The following is an 18,762-nucleotide window of genomic DNA, read 5'->3' as shown; positions in this document are numbered from 1 at the left end:
CTGAGGAATGTTTGTTAAAGAAGCTTGTATGAACACAAACTACTGTCTCATTCTTCTTAATGAAGATGCATCTATTAGTACAGCTTGGTAAACTGAAGCACACTGAAACAGCCATCTGAAGAAAATGTTCTTCCCCATATGCCAGAACTTCATCTACAAGCTTCACTGTACAACATACTGCATGATACTTTTTCCTTACTTTTAAACCCTACTCTAAGGATGGGATCTCTCTCACTTGATGTCATTTTTAAATTTCTCACAACAGAAAACACATCTCAGATTGAAGCAGGTAGGATGAGTTAAGGTGGCTTTGCTTTATCATCAGAACAAGGCTTTGGTTCTCGCACACCTTGTATGCAAAACACAGACATATTTTCATCAAAAAACACAGACACTTTTAAAGTATCATAAGCAGCAAGAAGAGAAATACGATTTCAAAGGCAGCCAAATAGAATATAGCTGAAGAGCTATCAAATTTTATAATTTTGCAAAGTTTCAAGACAGAATCCTTATGTTAGAAGTTCAATAATATTAGCACAGTATGACCACCTCACACAGGCATCAACACTGCAGCAGTATTAACTCACAGACTTTACAGATCAGTTAGAAGTTTATTAATTTTATTTACTTAATCTGGTGAGTGATCGAAACTACTTTTAAAAGTGAATTTTACTAGGTATCCTAGACCATCACCACAGTATTAAGGTTCAGAACTATTGAGCCTGTGAAAAAAAAACAAAGTGTAAACACCATCTTTGGAAACAGAAACAATCAGCCACCAAAACAGGTACCATCAAAACCAGCAGTAAGTGGTAGCCTATGCCAACATGCCTTTCCTCAAACTTTTCCTGATTTTCTTAACTGAAAGAGCTCAGTCAGTGAAGGCAGAAATTAACGGGTGTGCATTAAGTCTGCTGAACTCATTCCTAATTAAAAGCTTCATAAAGCTCAAAAGAAAAATAACACTGGGCATGGAAAAACCCAGCTATTCTACATAACGAGTACACAGGAGTTAAAGAATCACATATACCAAGAAGTAACTAACTCCCTAGGAAAGCAACTGGCAGTATTTTACAAAAAAAAACCAAAAAAACAAAAATCTCAGTGAACATAACAATTTCCTCACAGACACCTAAATGGTGGGCAAGAGAGCACTTTTCTAAAAAATTGTATCACTCTGACAGCACAGAGTTGTTTTGTTTTGGGTTGATTTTTGTTTGGGTTTTTTTTTTACATTCTTTAACAAAACATACATGGAAAGCATTACAGGCTTAAAAATACTAGATAGCCAGGATGATTTTGACACTCATCCCATGCTTACTTTCTTTTCTTTTTATCTCAGAAAAACAACAGAGTTAGCAATACACACACTCGACATTTAGGGCTTACGTTTCCTACCTTACAAAGCTTCTGGTAACGAGGAGAAGAAACTGCCATCCTCTGTAAACGATGCAACAACACCACAACTTTCTGAAGAGAGGTTCTCACCACAGCCATCATTTTAAGTTTGCCACACTTCTGAAGATACCTCAGAATTTGCATTATAAATGAAGAGCAACTATCATTTCCTCCCGGTCACTGGACAATGATTTGCCAGCTTTCTGAGCATGCTCTCTTCCAGGACTGCTTTTGCAAGCTACAGGCTTTATACGTCTCAAAGGCAAAGAAGATTGATACAGCATAAGTTTTTCTCCCAAAATAACCCCACAAAACAAATGCAAAAAGATAACAGCCTTCACAGATTTCTCTAATCGGTACTGCTCAGCTCTGCTTTTGCAGAGGGCAAATGAAGTTGAGCAGCCGATCGTATGCCTCCGTTCAGGAGTGCACTAAATAGCCAGAAAAAGGTTATTAATTTCAGCCTGAAGGCTGCAGGAACAAAAAAGGAATTCCTTTAGGAAGACAGCTCCAGTGTATCACAACACTTGTTCCTCCCTAGCAGCTGCTTTCTATCAGCAGACAGAGTGTTTGCTTCCTCATTCTGGGAAGGATGCTCTCGTTCTCAGACTGAACGCAGCTCTGGCAGAGCTGTAGAGTGAGTGAATAACAGATTGTGTTATAAATCTTGAGAGAGGAGCACAGGGATACCTGCCCTAATTATATCAGCCATACGTTAAGGGCTAATAAATCACATAGGCGTTTCTCAAAACTAGATTACCCAACACAAAAGGGAAAATTGCAGGGGGTAAACCTCTTTCTATAAAAACTCTTTTAAAGCAAATTTAGTCAAAGGGATCTAAAGGATCCCACTTGCACCAGAAAGTAGTAATGTTTTTCACAAGCCATCTCCAATTAAATATTTTCCAGAATGACTTTAGACAAGAAAAAGATCGGGTTTTGACAAAGCAACATACAGTTGCATCATCAACCCCTTCTCTAAGTCATCCTTGAATCCAAAGAGCTAACATAATTTTGATGTATTTCCCATGACAAAGCAGAATTATTTAATCCATCTGAGGATGATAATAGGATGGTTCAGAGCATGGAAGTGGTTTGCTACCAGCAAGGCTACCAGGTTTGCTACCAGCAATGCAATACAGCCAACATACCCCTAGGTGTGGCAAAACTGCAGCATAACGAGAGCCAGTTACTCATTGCTTCTGAAGTTGCTTTGATGAATCTACTTAAACCTGCATCAGAGGGGCTGCTGTAGCAAAGGTTCAGGGAGGCCTGAACACAGTAGGTGAAGTATTGATCATATGATTTAAAATGCATATTTCCACATGAAAAGGTCCTTACATGTTTCAAGCACGTCAGTCAGCACGACATGCAGGCAACAGCTATCCTGACAAGTTTGTATGATCCAAAATAGTGCACAGCTTAGATGTCAGTGCATTATACACTGCTTTGCTTCTTCTAAAGCACTTTCCTACGAAGGAGATGAATGCAAGGTTCAGGTTCTTCCTACAGGACATTTAAAAACTCTTCCCATCCAATTCTGTGAAGACAACCTTCTCATCTTTATTTTTAGGACTGAATCAATGTTTTTACCACTCTTCACATAAACTCCATTTCCCTGTACTCTGCTTTCTTGATGTGTTCGCAAAAATAACAACATCATTTTGAACAGATAAACAGATCCACAGATTCCACACAATATATAGAAATCTTACCATCTGTATTCACCTTGCCAGACATGCTGTGTTTTCTCATCTTCATGACTTATTTGAACTGTTCCTGTGTATGCCATTGCTCCTGGCTTACATCCCTTCCATCAACAATCTGCTTCTTTAACTTTCCAGATTGAGCCTAGCATGATTAGCTGACATGCTCTTACCAAATATCCTTTAAGGAAACTTGTGAAGCAGCAGAACTCTGAAACCATGGAAGCATTCAGAAATGACTGCGCAAAAGCTCAAACATCTTCCATGCAAGAGAGACCCCACAGTCCACACCTTCCTTACTTCTGCTTCCTTAGTTCTGCTTTTTATCTTCCTAGATCTTTCAGTCTACAAGTTTGAATCAAGCAGTGAGACAAAACAGCCAGCCACTACTTATGGTAACTTTTTCTACAATACAACAAAATCTTTGAATTATTTTGGACACCTTCACACGTGTAGGGCCAGGACTTCACATACCCTGCACTACTTCCTACTAGTTCCTAGCTTATTTTCTGCATCTTTTTTCAAATTAGGTTTTAATCTCTCCCAAGTCACTGCTAAATATTTTCCAAAACAGACTGTAGTGTTTTGGCACTAACCTGAATGGAAAAACTTCTACAAGGTTTAGATACTGAGAGAATTAATTGAACTGACTGATGATATAATTTGGATTTCTCCTTTTCAAAAAGGCATTCCAACCACACTCAAAGTCTTCATTATTTGCATAGTACTGTTGCTGGCCTCAGGTATCACAATGAAAGGCAAAACAAGCCTTCAGGGCTCAGATCATTGATTCCACTGTCGAGTGACTTGAGCTGCAGCCAAATAAGTTAGGCCCAAAATGTAATGGAGGACAGTCCTCCCATGCACGCGCAGATGCCAGTTTAACAGATGATCCTATTTTGAAAATGCATGACATGTAACAGCAGCAACAACAACAAATTCATCACCTTTTGTCTAGGTTGAGCTCATTTCACCTAGAATTTGTTACACCTTGAACTCAGAGAAAAGTTTTACTTAATGCACAGGCCTTGGGAGCAGGGGCATCTTCACACAGAGCAGAGAAGGTTATAATCCCTGCATTCTTCTTAAAACCATTTAACCACTAACCTTAAAACCAATACTTCTTTACATATTCAACAAGGCACCAAGAGAACAACACTGTCATTTTACACCACATAATGGGGGAAGAAAAGAAAATTATCTTTGTCTAATCAGATAATAAGCTTAAGAACTTGCAAGGAAGTGGGCTTGATCTTTTGAGGTACAGGAAGATGTTGGGACTTCATTTTGTTTTCAGTAGTGCAACAAATACTTGTTGACAAGTATTTGTTCACAGTGATTCAATTCACAGTGATTGATTCACAATGATTTTGGAGTCATGATATGAATGTCTTCATTTAAAAAATGTAAGATGGTAGGGGACAAAGTTCATTCTGGAAGTCATTATGCTACAACAGTCTTTGACATGGTCTGCTTCACTCGGGTAGCCAGAAAAGGCTTACCATGTTATGTAAGGTCATGGGTGAGTTAAGTGATGATACTTCATGTGCACAGTGTGTCCAAACATACAGTCTCAAAGAGATGGACAATATCAGGTACGGGGATGCTGAACCAGGGGAGGTCATGCCCCAGCACCTCCACCTGCCTCCACCTGCCTTTTCAGCTGTGACAAGCCAGGACAACATGCAAAGTCAGGAGTTGGTTATAGACCTTCTCCTTCTCTCACAGCAGTCTTGCCCAACAGTTCTCCCCTCACGCAGCATAGCTCAGGCAATTTTAATCAGATTGCAGCACAACAAAGAATGGCAAACAACCTTCCACAGTGCTTCACAGCCACACAGAGCCAACGAACAAGCTGTGAAATAACAGCTGTATCTTGGTGTGATTGACTACACAGAACGCAAGGTAATGCAGAAACAAGACTATCTACACATAGCACTGCCTTCTGTTGTTGGCTGCTTGTGCCCTATTTTAGCTCTTCCACCTCCACTACATTACAGTAGCTGGAAGTGGCACCAATAGAAAGCATAACATTGAGTTCTAAGTGTCACCACTACAGACTACACTTAGCATTTCACAGAAAGGTAACACATCTAGAGATGTGGCTGACTGACTAGAATAATTTGCTGAGTGACATGCCATCTTCAACAGATACATGCCTCCAAAAAATATTGTGCTCTTACTATGATTAGCAAGAATAACTGGCTATCAGATATTTTAACAGTCTTGTTTCATTTCAATTCAGCGTAGATATGTTCAGATTAGGAGCACTACTAAAAGCAACATCTCTTTTTCATTATAAGCTGCTCAAACCCACTTAGATCACAGGTGACATTAATCCAAACACAAAGTACAGGATTTAATAAGTGGTGTCAGTTAAACTCCTCAGTCATTTCTAAGGTTTCCAGTCTGGGGCCTGAACAAGAAAGAAGGCCAGCCGGGTAGCTGCTGGGCAGTAGGAGAGGGAGAAAAGGTACAACAACTTCTTGGATTGCTGAAAAAGCAGGAGGAAGGTGGCAGACAGAAATAGGAGAGAGTGCAGCCCAGGAGGGCTTTACTTGGAGGGAAGTAGATTAAATTGTTTGGTTGAACAATCACACAACATGACTTGGTTTAATGAAGCGTATACTTCCTGAATGCAGTCACCCTCCAAGGACATTTAAGAGCCCTCAGTGCCTCAGCACAAAAATATGTGCTTCAAACCTTAGGAAGACAAATCTGCTTCTTTCATACACCTGACTTCTAAAACACTGTCTTAGGAAACATCTTTCAATAGGCTGCAGCTTTCCCCAAGCAAGTAGATAGCTTTTCTTTATTTGCCATGGAGAGAAAAACCTGAATAACAGCAATATTATTTAGTTTCTCACCTGCATTTGCTTTCTGAGTTCCCTTACGTAGATACTGTCCTGAGCAGTGTTCTCACGCTCGGATGCATCTGCCAGAACATTTACTGTTGTCTCTGCCTCTTGAATCCACTTGAGGAAGCTCTCCAGATCCTTGTGTGAGGCCTGTACTGTCTTCATCTCTGTCTCCAAGAAATTCTGCCTATCAACAGCTCTGAAAACAAGACAAGTGTCAGAATATTCCCCCATAAGACACAGCATTATATACATCATAATGAAACTACTAAAAGGAAATCTGAAATGCATCTCTAGTAAGAGCAGAGATACAGCTTGTTTTATCATAATTTATATCACTGTTTCTAGAGTACCTATAGCTACCCACAGATGTCCTGAACTGGTTATACATTTGACAGACATTTTTTTTTAAAGGCATGCAGTAAAAACTCAGTTATTATATAAAAACCTAGGTTTTCCTTTTAGAGTGTTACCATCATCAACCTATGCTAGTCCAAAGGGTAGAAGTGTTATTGCCATGTGTGAAAAATGGGCTTTTCCCCATCAACAAAAAACATAGGGAGTAGAAGCACTGAGTGCTTGGGGTATTTTGTTCCACTTTTACAGTGAGCAGAAACACTGCCATAAATTCTTAAGAGTTAAAGTGCTAAGGGATGAAAAGTCAGATACCTGGTTCTCTCTGCTAGAAGACTTTTGACACAATAACTCAAACAGAATAATACACTGCCATCAAAAACATGCTCAATGAACTTAAAAAAAGACTGGCAGAATATGGTTCAAATTTTCAATCATCCAAAAGATTTCTAACTGATGCAAACACTAAAGTTTGTGTCTGTAAGATGATTTTTTCATGTAATAACAATATAATCCAAACATTAAGTTATCAGCAACTTCAAATAGTTTCCCAGGAAAAAAATCACCTTATAGTTCTGCATAACAGTACTGTTTTCTAATGATTGAAATGAAACTGAGATGAGAAACTATTATAGTCAGCAATTTGAAAAGCTCTGATTAGCAACATTAATAAAGCATGACAAACTAAATTTCACCCATTTGAGGCTGTTATTCTGCAGCATTCCTTCTCCCAAAATCAGCACAAAAGAAACAAGTTGTCCCACACCACACTGTAGAGAAACCTCTAACAGAGCAAACAGCTAGAATGCTTCTGCTGAGTAAATAGTTCAATTTTATTTTCACGTCAAGCACTAACTTTATTTTAAGGGTAAAGTGATACTTAATTTCAAGACAGACAAGGCCAAAACACTCAGCATTTGGCATTTCCATGTTTCTCCAGACAGGCCGAAACTTGTGTCTTCTGCATCCTCCCATTTACTTCAGCTTTCTTTCCTCCTTGTCATGCTGTACTGCTCAGCAGTATGAAGGAATAACTATGTTTGGAATTGTGAATTTCAAAACTAGTTAAAATATTCCTTTTAGAAAAGAAGCAGTGGGTGTTCAGGATGACATTTCAAAGCAAGTAGCCTGGTTTACTAGCACATCAGATGAGACAGCTACAAATAAAAGCTGTCCTATTTCAAGGACTGTGAGGAAATCTCATGCAACCCCAATTCTGCCAGGCTCACATTCTTAAGTTTTAGCATAACCAACTGAACTTTTTAGAGACAATTTGCACAAAAATAGTGTTGCAACCCCTATTTTAGAAGCTTTGGTCTTACACCACTTGCTAATTGCTTTAGCCAAAATAAGAGTCTAAGAATCGTTCCTGACTTTGTGCTTGCCCAAAGTTTTGGTGACTAGCAAATGACTAGAAGAGCAAGAAGCCTTCATTCTTGCTTCTCACTTGCAGCTGGAATGCTTCACCCAGTCTTGAGAGAAAAAATAATACATAGCATGCTAGGGATAACAAGTAGTTTGATAGATTGTCCAGGAAGGATAATAGGCACCAGCTAAAAAAATTAGAGCACACCAAGGAACTGTGAGAAAAATGTAAAGCAAAAGCAGTTATGAGCTCTTAAGTTCAAAATCCTCTCCCTCTGCAGGGATCTTCTTTCCTAGCAGGGGGTTAAGGCCAAAGGTGGAAGAACAGGAGTGACAGCGGGAAGAACAGACTGGTAAAAAAGGTGACCCTCAAAGGAAAAGAACAGCCCCAAAGGATGAAACTTTAAGTGACCCAGATCTGTAAGTCCAAGTACTGATGTATTAGATAGGAACTGAGACAACCTGAACTTTGAAGTCAACATTCATTGAAGAATATTGTCTTCATCCTATGTTTTAATTTCTCAAGCTTTCTGCTTGGTTGAGCTTTAAGGAAAGAATGAAATCCTACTACTGATCCACTGCTGCCATATATTTGAATTAAAGCTGAAAAACAAACCTGCCACTAAACACATACAAATTTACAACTAATGTCGTAAAATTACACGGGTGTTTTTAAAGAGGACATGTATAGCAAGCAGTAGTGAGCAACACTTTAAAAAAGCAGATGGAAATACTTTCCTCCCCTGCTAGTAAAGACCCCTGGGGCTGCTAGTAAAGACCTCAAACATAAAATAGAAAACAGAATTTTTTTTTTACAAGAGAATTCTGTACTGCAGCTTAAAAACTACCCCATGCTATAAAAACATAAGTCAGATTTTCAAATAATTCTGACACAATTAGAGCAGCCCCAAAAGACAGAGGATCTGTATATCTTCCAGGCTGCAAGAACTAAATGTGAGGAGAAGCTGGAGAATTATTTTCAAATGTAGCTAACCTAATACAGTGATAGTGGAGAAAGTCTACACAGATTCTATTGGCAAACACACACCCAAGAAAAAAAATTGTTATTCTATTATTTAAGTTTTCATGGCTCTGTTTCAGGTTTCTGTTCCACCCAATTATTTTTTCAGATTTATACTAAAATTTGCAATGCATACATGTGTGTGATCAAAAGAAATTCAGAAACTAACATCTGAGACAGTACAGAAAGCAACTATAATCCATTACCAAGGCAGCACAAACACACTGAACAACTATGGTTTCACCCTAAAGTATAAAAACAGAACATAAATAGCCACTGGGCAAAGTATCCAATTTACACAATGTCAAGCTGGGGAGCTTCAATCTCTTAATGCCAACAGTTTTAAAATAAGCTCCTTCACTTTACAGGCCATGGCTATAGTCTTCCTGGTAGTGTTCTTATGGTGACCAGAACCACAGTCCTTCTAGGTGATGCTATGAAGGACACTTTCCACAACTTTCAAGTAGGGGAACAAACCGGTATTTTAAAGGAAATTTATTCTTATAGAAGCCATAGGACTACATGTCCATTTATGTATAAGTCCCACATGTCCCAACATCTGTCACAAAAAGTAAGCCTCATCACTGGTATTTCTATTTATCGCATTTAAAGCAAGCACAAAAACCTTCATCCTGTTGAAAAGGCACTTTCACTGCACATTCTCCCCTTTTAATTCTACTGTGCTGCTCAGATGGGGTTACACAGAGCAGCTCCACACTGGTTCTCAGAGTTGCCCTTTACATTCTGCCACTAGTTAATAAACAAAGCAGATATTCACCTTCCTTAGGCTGCAGACTTCAAACAGTAGCCCCAGTGATAATTAAGGAGCTTCAGTTATACACAACAAAATGCAGTAGCTTATTATTTTAGACTTTAAGCAGATTCAAAACTAATTAGAGGCTTCCAGGCAGGAGCTCTTCTCTCTGGTCACCTTCTCTGAATAGTGGGCAGTTTTATGCCAGTTCTAGCCATAACACTGCAAAGTCTGAATGTGAATGAGACTAATACAGAGTTTTAGTCTACTGTCAATGCTAATCCAACAAGGAGCTCTTTCCCTTCATCCTCTAATTAACTAGGAAACAAGCTGCCACATCCAAAGCACAAAATGACAGAAGAACGATTTTCCTCCAAGGAAGGATAGGATGACATTCTACTCTGCTTCCTTCATTACCTGCTTACTGAGAATAGTCCTGCTGAGAAGGACTTGGGCGTGCTGGTGGGTAGGAGGCTGGACATGACCCAGTAATGTGTGCTTGCAGCCCAGAAAGCCAATTGTGCTCTGGGCTGCACCCAAAGCAGAGTGGGCAGCAGAGCAAGGGAGGGGATTCTGCACCTCTACCACAGTCTGGTGAGATCCCACCTGGAGTGCTGCATCCAGCTCTGGGGCCCCAACATAAGAAGGATGTGGACATATTGAAGCAGATCCAGAGGAAAACCTAAAATATTCTGAGGGCTGGAGCACCTCTCCTATGAGGAAAGGCTGAGAGAGTTGGAGCCTGGAGGAGCAAAGGCTCCCAGGGGACCTTATAGCAGCCTTGCAGAGCCTGAAGGAGGCCTGCATGAAACATGGAGTGGGACTTTTTGCAAGGGCATGTAAGGACAGGACAAGAATAATGGCTCTAAACTGAAAGAGGGCATATTTAGATTAGCTATTAGGAAAAAAATTCTTCACTGTGAGGGTGGTGAAGCACTGGAACAGGAGAAGCTGTGAATGCCCCATCCCTGCCCCATCCAAGGTCAGACTGAATGAGGCTTTGAGCAATCTGACCTAGTGGATTGTGGTCTGCCCATGGCAGGGGGGTTGGAAATGGATGATCTTTAAGTCCCCTTCCAGTTCAAATCATTCTCTAATTTCACAATTTCTATAATGTTCGCCTCCTCTCATTCCTCAAGAGAGAACATCTCCTTAAGCTTTACTAAGTAGGCTTTTCATTCCTTTAACTGACATCCCATTCCAAAAGCAGCTGTTTCTTTCACATGCACATGTATACATATAGACTTTAGTTGTCATCTTCCCCCCCACACACACAAAGAGGATCAATTTTTTCTTCTCTCCCTCTAACCACAATACATATAGACTTTTAGACTTCAGAGTCAGACACTATTCTAAATGTTGATTTTCTTTCAATACCAAATACTCAAAAGAACTTCTGCAGAAATTAGATTATCCTGCAGAAAAAAAATAATGCATAGGAAAATACCACATTTTCATTGAGACATATCTGCAGATACCTCTTAAATAGAGGATTAATAAAAAGAAGTTTCAATTAAGTCAGTTCCTATAGCATAAGTATTTTCTGGATGAGAGTACTGGAAGGATTGCACTTGAGAACCCAAAGCACAGCTCCATTCTGGGGAAGTTCCTATTAGATGAAAGGCCATAAGGAATTAATGCATGGGAAGATGAAGCTGAACACTTACAGCCTTACAAAAAGGAATGACAATAACAAACTGCAAATACATAAATCATACCAGCAATAAAGAATAAGAGAGGAACGTTGAAAGACACTTAAAGCATAATAGCCACAGGAAAACCTAAAACTGAACATGACAAGTCTTCTTTTTCTGCTTAAAAAATATACCACATGAATGGGAAGTCATACAGAAACTTTCCAATGTGAACTCTGGGAATTTCAATCATCAAAAGAGCTGGACTGCCATTGAATAATTATCCCAAGCAGCACTGAATGCTGCACTAAAGCACACAGAGAAGAGACTACAATACACATGTATACAGAGAATGCAAGTTTAAGGCACAAGTTGCCACATATAGAGTGAAACCTTGTAGTTACCTTTGGTTGAGATTAACCCAGCAAGTGTTCATTTGGTCAGTGGTTTCCTTCACCTTCCTTGAGTCGTCATCACGATACTCTCGAAGCAGTTTATTAGAAAGATCATTGAATGCTGCTACTGTGATGTCACCTCTATGCAAATCCTGTACCAACAGCTAAAAAATGGTGCCAAATGAGACAGATTAAAATGATACTATTTCTCATATTATGCATTTTATCACATATTATAAACTCCTCACTTTTTCCTCTTTTCTAAAAAGCAAAATGTGCACATTTTTTATCTAGGAGTAAAACCTTAAAGAGAAAATCTACAGAGATTAAATGTCCTGACAATGAACTAATCAAAACACAAATAGATGAGAAAAAGCTGTATTTACCAGAACTGCCAAAGGTTAGAGAAATCCTCTTTTAGAGTCTACTGGGAACAGAAATAAAAACACTTCTGTATTTTGAGTAGCATGAATAAGTTTGAATTATTTTAATAGCAATATAAGCAGCATTTAAAAGCAGCATAAATGAAATGTGCAGTATGAGAATTTGATTTCATTCTTTGGGGTTGTTAGTTTTGGTTTTTTTGTTTGTTTAAAATTAAGGAAATACATTAGAAAGGTTTCTTTATTGTGGCAAGATATTTTCAACGTATCTTGACTTTAGAGACTCTAAACTCAATATTATTTCAAAATGAAAAAGAGTATTTGCATATATATATATATATATATATATATATATATATATACACACACACACACACACATATATATATCCAGCTGCATATTATGGCCTCTAACTTTGTTTGGCCATGGACCTGCTTTCACTTAAGAAAACAAAGTAGACCTAATAGTCCATTTCTATTTCCCTGCTTATGCAGAGATAATCACTAGTCAGACAGTTGTGCAAAGCACACAACTTTACTGTCTACTTAAACAGCTATGGACTGCTAAGCAACTCTCACAATCTTACTTCCTGCCTCTTTCATTACTCAGCTGCATTCCTACATTGCCCTTTCATGAATATATATACGTGCATATATATATATATGCACATATTTTTTTAAACTCTAGTATATCCCTGTTCAAAATACTGCTCTAGCAAGAGCCTCTCCTCACTGCTTTGTGTCATTAGTTCTCATACTGTGCCACCTACAGCCTGCCCTTTTTCTGACAGCCACCAGGACAAAGAACACCAGAATTACAGATTTATCACAGCATGCTTGATATGATATAAATAAAAAGCATCAAAGATTGCATGAAACAAAACAAAACAAAATAAATAAATTAAAAAACAACAACAACAACATTGGATATGCCTGGCACCCACCAGAAGTAAAATTCAGGACAATTTTAAATACCTTAGTCCATTCCTTGACTTACTAAGCTACCGTTAAATATTTTTATGAAGTCAATTCTGTAGCAGTATTGTTAAATTTTAATTGGTCTGGGATTCAAGCTTTTTGCATATCATTTCTTTGATGCTAAATTATACTAAATTCAAGTAAGCTTTAAAAGGCACACATGCCACCTGTTTACCTCCCAGAATGGGATTCTTGGGAAGTCTGATATATTGAAAAGCACAGACAATTAAAACATCATACCCAAAAAGAGCCAGAAAATAGTACAACAACTAAACTGCACAACCACTCATCAATTGAATCCAGTAGCATTACACAGACTCAGGAATCTGGTATGGAAAAAAAATAAGCATAAGTGGTCTTACTTTGCTCTCTGCCATCTGTTTGGCAAGCATCTCTTTTGGGGCCTGCAGGAGCGCTCGCAGCCGGGTCTCGCACTGCTCCATGAGGTGCTCCATGTCCTGCCTCTGCTCGTGCCACTGCAGGCTGTCTGCCAGCATGTGCCTCAGCTGCTGCTGCCTCACCTCCACGCTGTGCTGGGTGCTGTCCCACTGGTTCTTCAGCTTCTCCACTGCAGAGGACAGCACAGAACATGAAAAATATGAGGCAAATGTAAAAGCAGCCATGACTACCTCCTCATCTTCAGGGCAAAAGGCAATAATATAAAGCATTCTCAAATACAATAATCTCAATATTCAGTATTTTAGTTCCCCATCTAGTTGACATATTTACAGAAGCAAATGAAAAAATCAGGTATTTGGCTTCCTCTTGTTTGAGTAGGACAGCATACAAGTAACAACTATTATTTCTGGTATATTTCAAAGTCATTATTCACTTTTAAAGTACACACATATATGAAAATTTACGGCAGAGAGATGTCAGCAGCAGGGCTCCAAGGAGCACAATTTAAGGGTGATTTTAGAATAATAGGACAAATAAGTCATCTTTGTGCATCTGTAACTTAAACCAGTACAAAGAAGTTAACAAATACTGTTTATGACAGCTTGTACAAAGCAAATTGAGCATTCCTGACCACTGTCTCATGGCACCTGTACTGCAATTTTGGCCAATGTCGAAACATTTTACAAGGTATAACAAACTACTTTGGCAATGTAACTCCACCACAGGTTTCTACAGAATTTAGTAGATTACACAGCAGAAGAGAGAAGTTATTGGTTACACCCCACTCCCTTCAAGTGGAAGGAATTCCATTCCCCTCTCAATAAATAGTTTCATTAGATGATGGATAAACACACTTAACCTTTAATAAACAAGGAGTGGAAAACACAACATAAGAGCCTAGAACAAAAATAGTGCATCACAAAAAGCAGTGAATCTGTCTTTGGAGAGAAATGCATGGCATCATACATTTTCCTGGACACTTACAAGCCCATTAAAACAAGTGTATTACTTGAAAATCTATAGAGGTGGAAACAGGTTTCTCTACTACCTGTTGTGACAGTTACAGGGAACAAATTATATCACTGAAGAATGTGATAAAAAAGAATGTTGTAAAAAAGTTAATGGGAAAAAAGAAAAACCAAAAAAGACTAAGGTGGATTTCTTGAGCATCTCGCTGCTCTGATCAGAAAGAGGTACACAGTATGTAAGACATCCAATGTATTTATTTTAACAGTAAGTAGGCAATTTTATTAAATAATTAACACTCTTGATGCTCAAGTCACTTCCATTTCCATGAAGCATAATGCCAAAGGTTGCAGTTAAATTTAAACAATTTAAGTAGTTTACATTTTTATTTTTAACCTTTTGAAATTATACAAAGCCATTGTGCTTCATCTGCTTGAAAAAAATCTCTTAACTTTAATGCATTCAACAATATTCTGTTTAGTTCCACAAAGCTCTCAAGGACTGTGACAGCAAAGCCTACCTGTCAGAGTAAATACAATTCCACCAGGCTGGTAGACAAACCTAATAATTTGTGCAATTTAGACTGATCCATTTCAATCCACAAGCTACCTGTGGGTTAATTTTCAAGCACATATATTTGATGTTTACATAGTAGTATTGCTATTATGGAACAAATATTATTTATATACTTTTTTAAATTAATGGACAGACTAACCTTACACTCTACACTGCTGACATATCTACCCTTTTTTCTACCTCCAGAAAAACAAGACAGAAAAATAGTGACATTCCTGGCAGCCTCAGGACATGGTGGGTTCAAGAAGTAAGTTCCTAGAAAAAGTTGTCATGGTCACCAGCCTGATATCACAGACAGAAGAACTAGGAAGAATTCCTGATGAGACTTTTTTCAATTCTAAGCGTCAATAAAGCAATTGGGAGCTAAGTTCCAGAGAAGGAAGCTTTCCTGTTTCTCTGTCAATTTGAGTAACTATGCTTCAAGCGATGACACACAGCAGACTCCCAGAAGGTTGTAGGACATTGGTACGTTCTGATATATATTTGGTGTCTACACATACTCAGCATTTAAACAACAAAGTGCATAAGCAGCCTGGAGCTTCACTTCTCTTCAAAGAGCAAACTTTTCTTAACAAATGTCAGTGGTAACAAAACCTTCAATTTTCATGTTTCATGACAGGCAGAAAATCTTCACACACATATAAAGTATCTACTGGAAGCTTAATCCATGGCACCACATACAGCTTCTCTTTTCCCACCCTGGATGTGCACGACTATAGGGGAACTCAAACTTCCAACACACAGTCCTTTACTTCTTGTTCCACTTTTCTGAAGAATCCAGAATGCTTTGTGACTGACCCCATGTCCCCTTGTTGACTGGCTCCCATGGACTGACTACATGGTTATTATCCAGCCTGAGTTTCCACCTCACTCCTAGTCGACTGAGTGACTGCAAAACTAAGTTGCTTCTTTGAATCTTACTGCCCCTACCAGTCCATAGTCTGTGAACCTCAGACAGCAAATGCCATCTCATCAGACCCCCAGAAAAACCACCCATCTGTGGGCTTCCTATCTGACCACATCATCTCCATCAAGCCTCATGGACACCAAAGAAATTAATGCAGATGGAGTAAAGGAAAACTACATTACAGAGGAGAACATTAAAAAACCTATCTTTCCATTTTTACTTCTAACTACAGTATTCCCAGCTGCATGAATTTTCTAATCATAGCAACCAGCAAAGATTAAGACTCAAAAAACAGACTGTCCATTAGTTTCAAATTGTGACAATTGTACATTTCTTAGGTACCAGTAAAATAAATTTTCAAAGGGAGCGGAGACCTTTAAATTGGAAACTAAATGTCCAAGTACATGTTAGTTAATTAAAATCTCTACTCTCAGTGAACAATTTTCAAAGTACACACACAAAGTCATTGTCCCAAAGTAAATACATTCATGTTTTTAACTGTCCAGTGCCCCAGAGTTCAACAAAAAAAGAAACATGATTAGCTCCTTTTCTCAATAAATAAAATCCTCATCCCTGGGTCTCTGGCTTGAAGCAACCCAAATTCTTCACAAGATATTTCAAAATCCCAGCAAAACTATTGACCTTCATACTTGAAAAAACAGCCAATCAAAAAAACAAGAGGCAATTCTTGTTCCAGGAATTTTCATTAGACTGTTTAAGTGAAAGCCACTTAATTGTCAAGTTTTCTTTTCTTTTTCAAGGAAGGCAACTTCAGCTATGCTCAATCAAGAATTTTAGAAAAAGATATGAAGATTTTTTTGCTGCCATGAAAACAATGTATTTGCAAACACGGGATGGATAAAACTTACTTTTTTCTGTGATCTCTGTCCTAATGTCTGAACTGGAAGTTTTATTTTTCAAATTCTGAGCCAATGTAAAAACAGAATCAAGCTGAGGGTGCCGATGGTCCATATCTGCATTGGTTATCTGTTTTTAAGTCCAAAAAGTAGAAAATAGTTAAATTTATCTGCATTATTTAGGTAAAAAATACACACATCTCCACAGCTATACAGCTGGTCCCATCATTACTGTGACCCTTGAACTGTCATAGTATTATAGCACTGCTTTAAAAAGCTAAAATACTATAAATTGCAGTTACTGAAAATCCAGAGGTGAAGGTTAACCTGTACAAACCACATCATTACCACAGTTGTTGCACAATGTTTTCCAATATCTATTTTACATATACTTATATGAAAATAAGTTTCCATAACTTATTTTTCTCCTAACCAAGCTTCATTTATATATATCAGAAGCAGCAGTGGGTGCAGGGGGAAAGTGGAGAACAACAACTGGAAGGAGCAATCAGACTGTATAATGTTGCTCTATAAAACATTGTTCTCTACATGTACCAGAACATTACAAGTATTATACAGTTAAAAGTGTTTCCAAAGCTGCATCACATTATTCTTCCAAATTCCAGACTCTGTGAGATACTCACAGAAACACTTTAGCATTTGTTTAACCTACAGCTTTTACTCTACACTTAGTTAATTGACATTAAGTCAAAAAAAATGAACCTTAACAGCCGCATACATCTCACTTATACTGCCCTTAGTCATGGCTCAACATGGCATGAGCTATCAACAGAAATAAACATTTACATCATAAGCATTTATGTTACAATTTTTAATCCTCTTAGCATGTCTCTGGAAATCAGTTTAGTGTAACTACAGCAAAGAAAACTCATGAGAAACCAGTAAAGAGTGAATCAAAGGTCACCCACTAAGCAAACATGAAGCTGCCCTAAAGTCTTAGATGTAAGACTTTACAACTATTACAAACCCCAAAAGATGTCAGGAGGTATTCTCCAATTTCTTTGTTTTAAACAAAAAAATAACTGTGAGCTTAGCTCACATAGGGACACAAGAATAAACAGAAAATGGCTCTGAAGGAGAAAGGAGTGTAATAAAAGCATTTAAAGTGTAACTTTCATGTTATGCATTTAGTTGCAGTCAGGGGTTTTTTCCCCTTAAACATGCTTTTAGTTTCTTTAGTGAATGTAAGAACTACTAAAATGAGAGACAATTTTCTACTAGCCTTCACAAAAGCACATACTTTCATTCGTGCAATAGTCCGATTGATCTCTTCAGTATTTCCCACTGTGACTATGTTTGACTTGAGCATCTGGTCAATCAGTACCAACCAGTCAGCCAGCTCAGTTCTAGTTTTGTCCAGATCAGCAGGTGCAGAAAGTTCCAAAGCCTGCTGAGTCTGAACAGGAATTTCCAATGAAGAAGATGTTAGCACCACCTTTTGGATATCTGAAACAGAGTGTGGGGGTTTTGTTAAAGAACAAGTAGTCATGGCCACACAAGCAATTCTCAGAATTACAGGGGGCTTTTTGTAATTCCTATAAACACGCAACAACATCTACAGAGAAAGCACAGCAAAAATTGTATTTTAACAACCAGAAGCTAAGTAATGAGACTTATGCACCTTGAAGGCAGCTATTTTCTTACTGCATGCCAAAAAGACTCACCCAAATGATTCAGCCTAAATTTAAAATAAACAAGATAAAAACTTGCAAAGACAAAATTACGTTAAACCTAATGGAAAAAACCTTAACACTCGTTGACGTTTATTAGGCATAAAACCCAATATTTTTGTTTCAGATAAACGTCTGAAACTGTCTTCCTCAGTTTAGTACAACGTGGCAAAAAGGTCTTCTCCACTCTTGGCTCAGAATTCATTTAAGTACAAGTGAAGCTTCTGGAACAGATGCTTCACGGACTTGGCATTACAAAACTGTCTGAGGAAGGGACAGATGCCCACTAGTTCAGTCACATCTTTCTCTGTTTTTAACCTGACACAGGAAAGAAGTGAGAAATGAGCTGAATGAATAGTAAGATTCACTCCAGAAGTTGTGTTCTAGTTCTAAGAAACACTAAACTACATCAAATTGGAGCATGAATATTTCACATTTCCCTCAAACAACAAAACACAGGAGTTTTGTTTAACTAACACATTGTATGAAAGGAGAACAAGCTGAAAGTAAGGTTTTAAAAG

The 18,762-nt window shown here is 38.2% G+C and overlaps 1 protein-coding gene across 8 annotated transcripts in view; it reads right to left on the bottom strand.

The window, feature by feature from the left end:
- UTRN (utrophin) overlaps positions 1–18,762 on the bottom strand; it is a 342,608-nt gene that overhangs the window by 177,784 nt on the left and 146,062 nt on the right. For 7 of the 8 annotated variants that reach the window (XM_038130632.1, XM_038130631.1, XM_038130633.1 and 4 more), the window contains 5 exons: positions 17,812–18,017; positions 16,563–16,680; positions 13,208–13,413; positions 11,495–11,649; positions 5,972–6,161 (listed from right to left, as the gene is read on the bottom strand). In XM_038130632.1, the coding sequence (XP_037986560.1) occupies positions 5,972–6,161; positions 11,495–11,649; positions 13,208–13,413; positions 16,563–16,680; positions 17,812–18,017 (875 nt within the window). Of the gene's footprint in view, positions 1–1,398; positions 5,915–5,971; positions 6,162–11,494; positions 11,650–13,207; positions 13,414–16,562; positions 16,681–17,811; positions 18,018–18,762 lie in introns of those variants that run through there. The other variant, XM_038130636.1, reaches the window with a different exon arrangement.

The sequence above is a fragment of the Motacilla alba genome, chromosome 3 (genome assembly GCF_015832195.1).
Source record: "Motacilla alba alba isolate MOTALB_02 chromosome 3, Motacilla_alba_V1.0_pri, whole genome shotgun sequence".
NCBI lineage: Eukaryota > Metazoa > Chordata > Aves > Passeriformes > Motacillidae > Motacilla > Motacilla alba.
The sequence above is the reverse complement of the archived record's forward strand: the minus strand, read 5'-3'. Positions and strand labels throughout refer to the sequence as shown.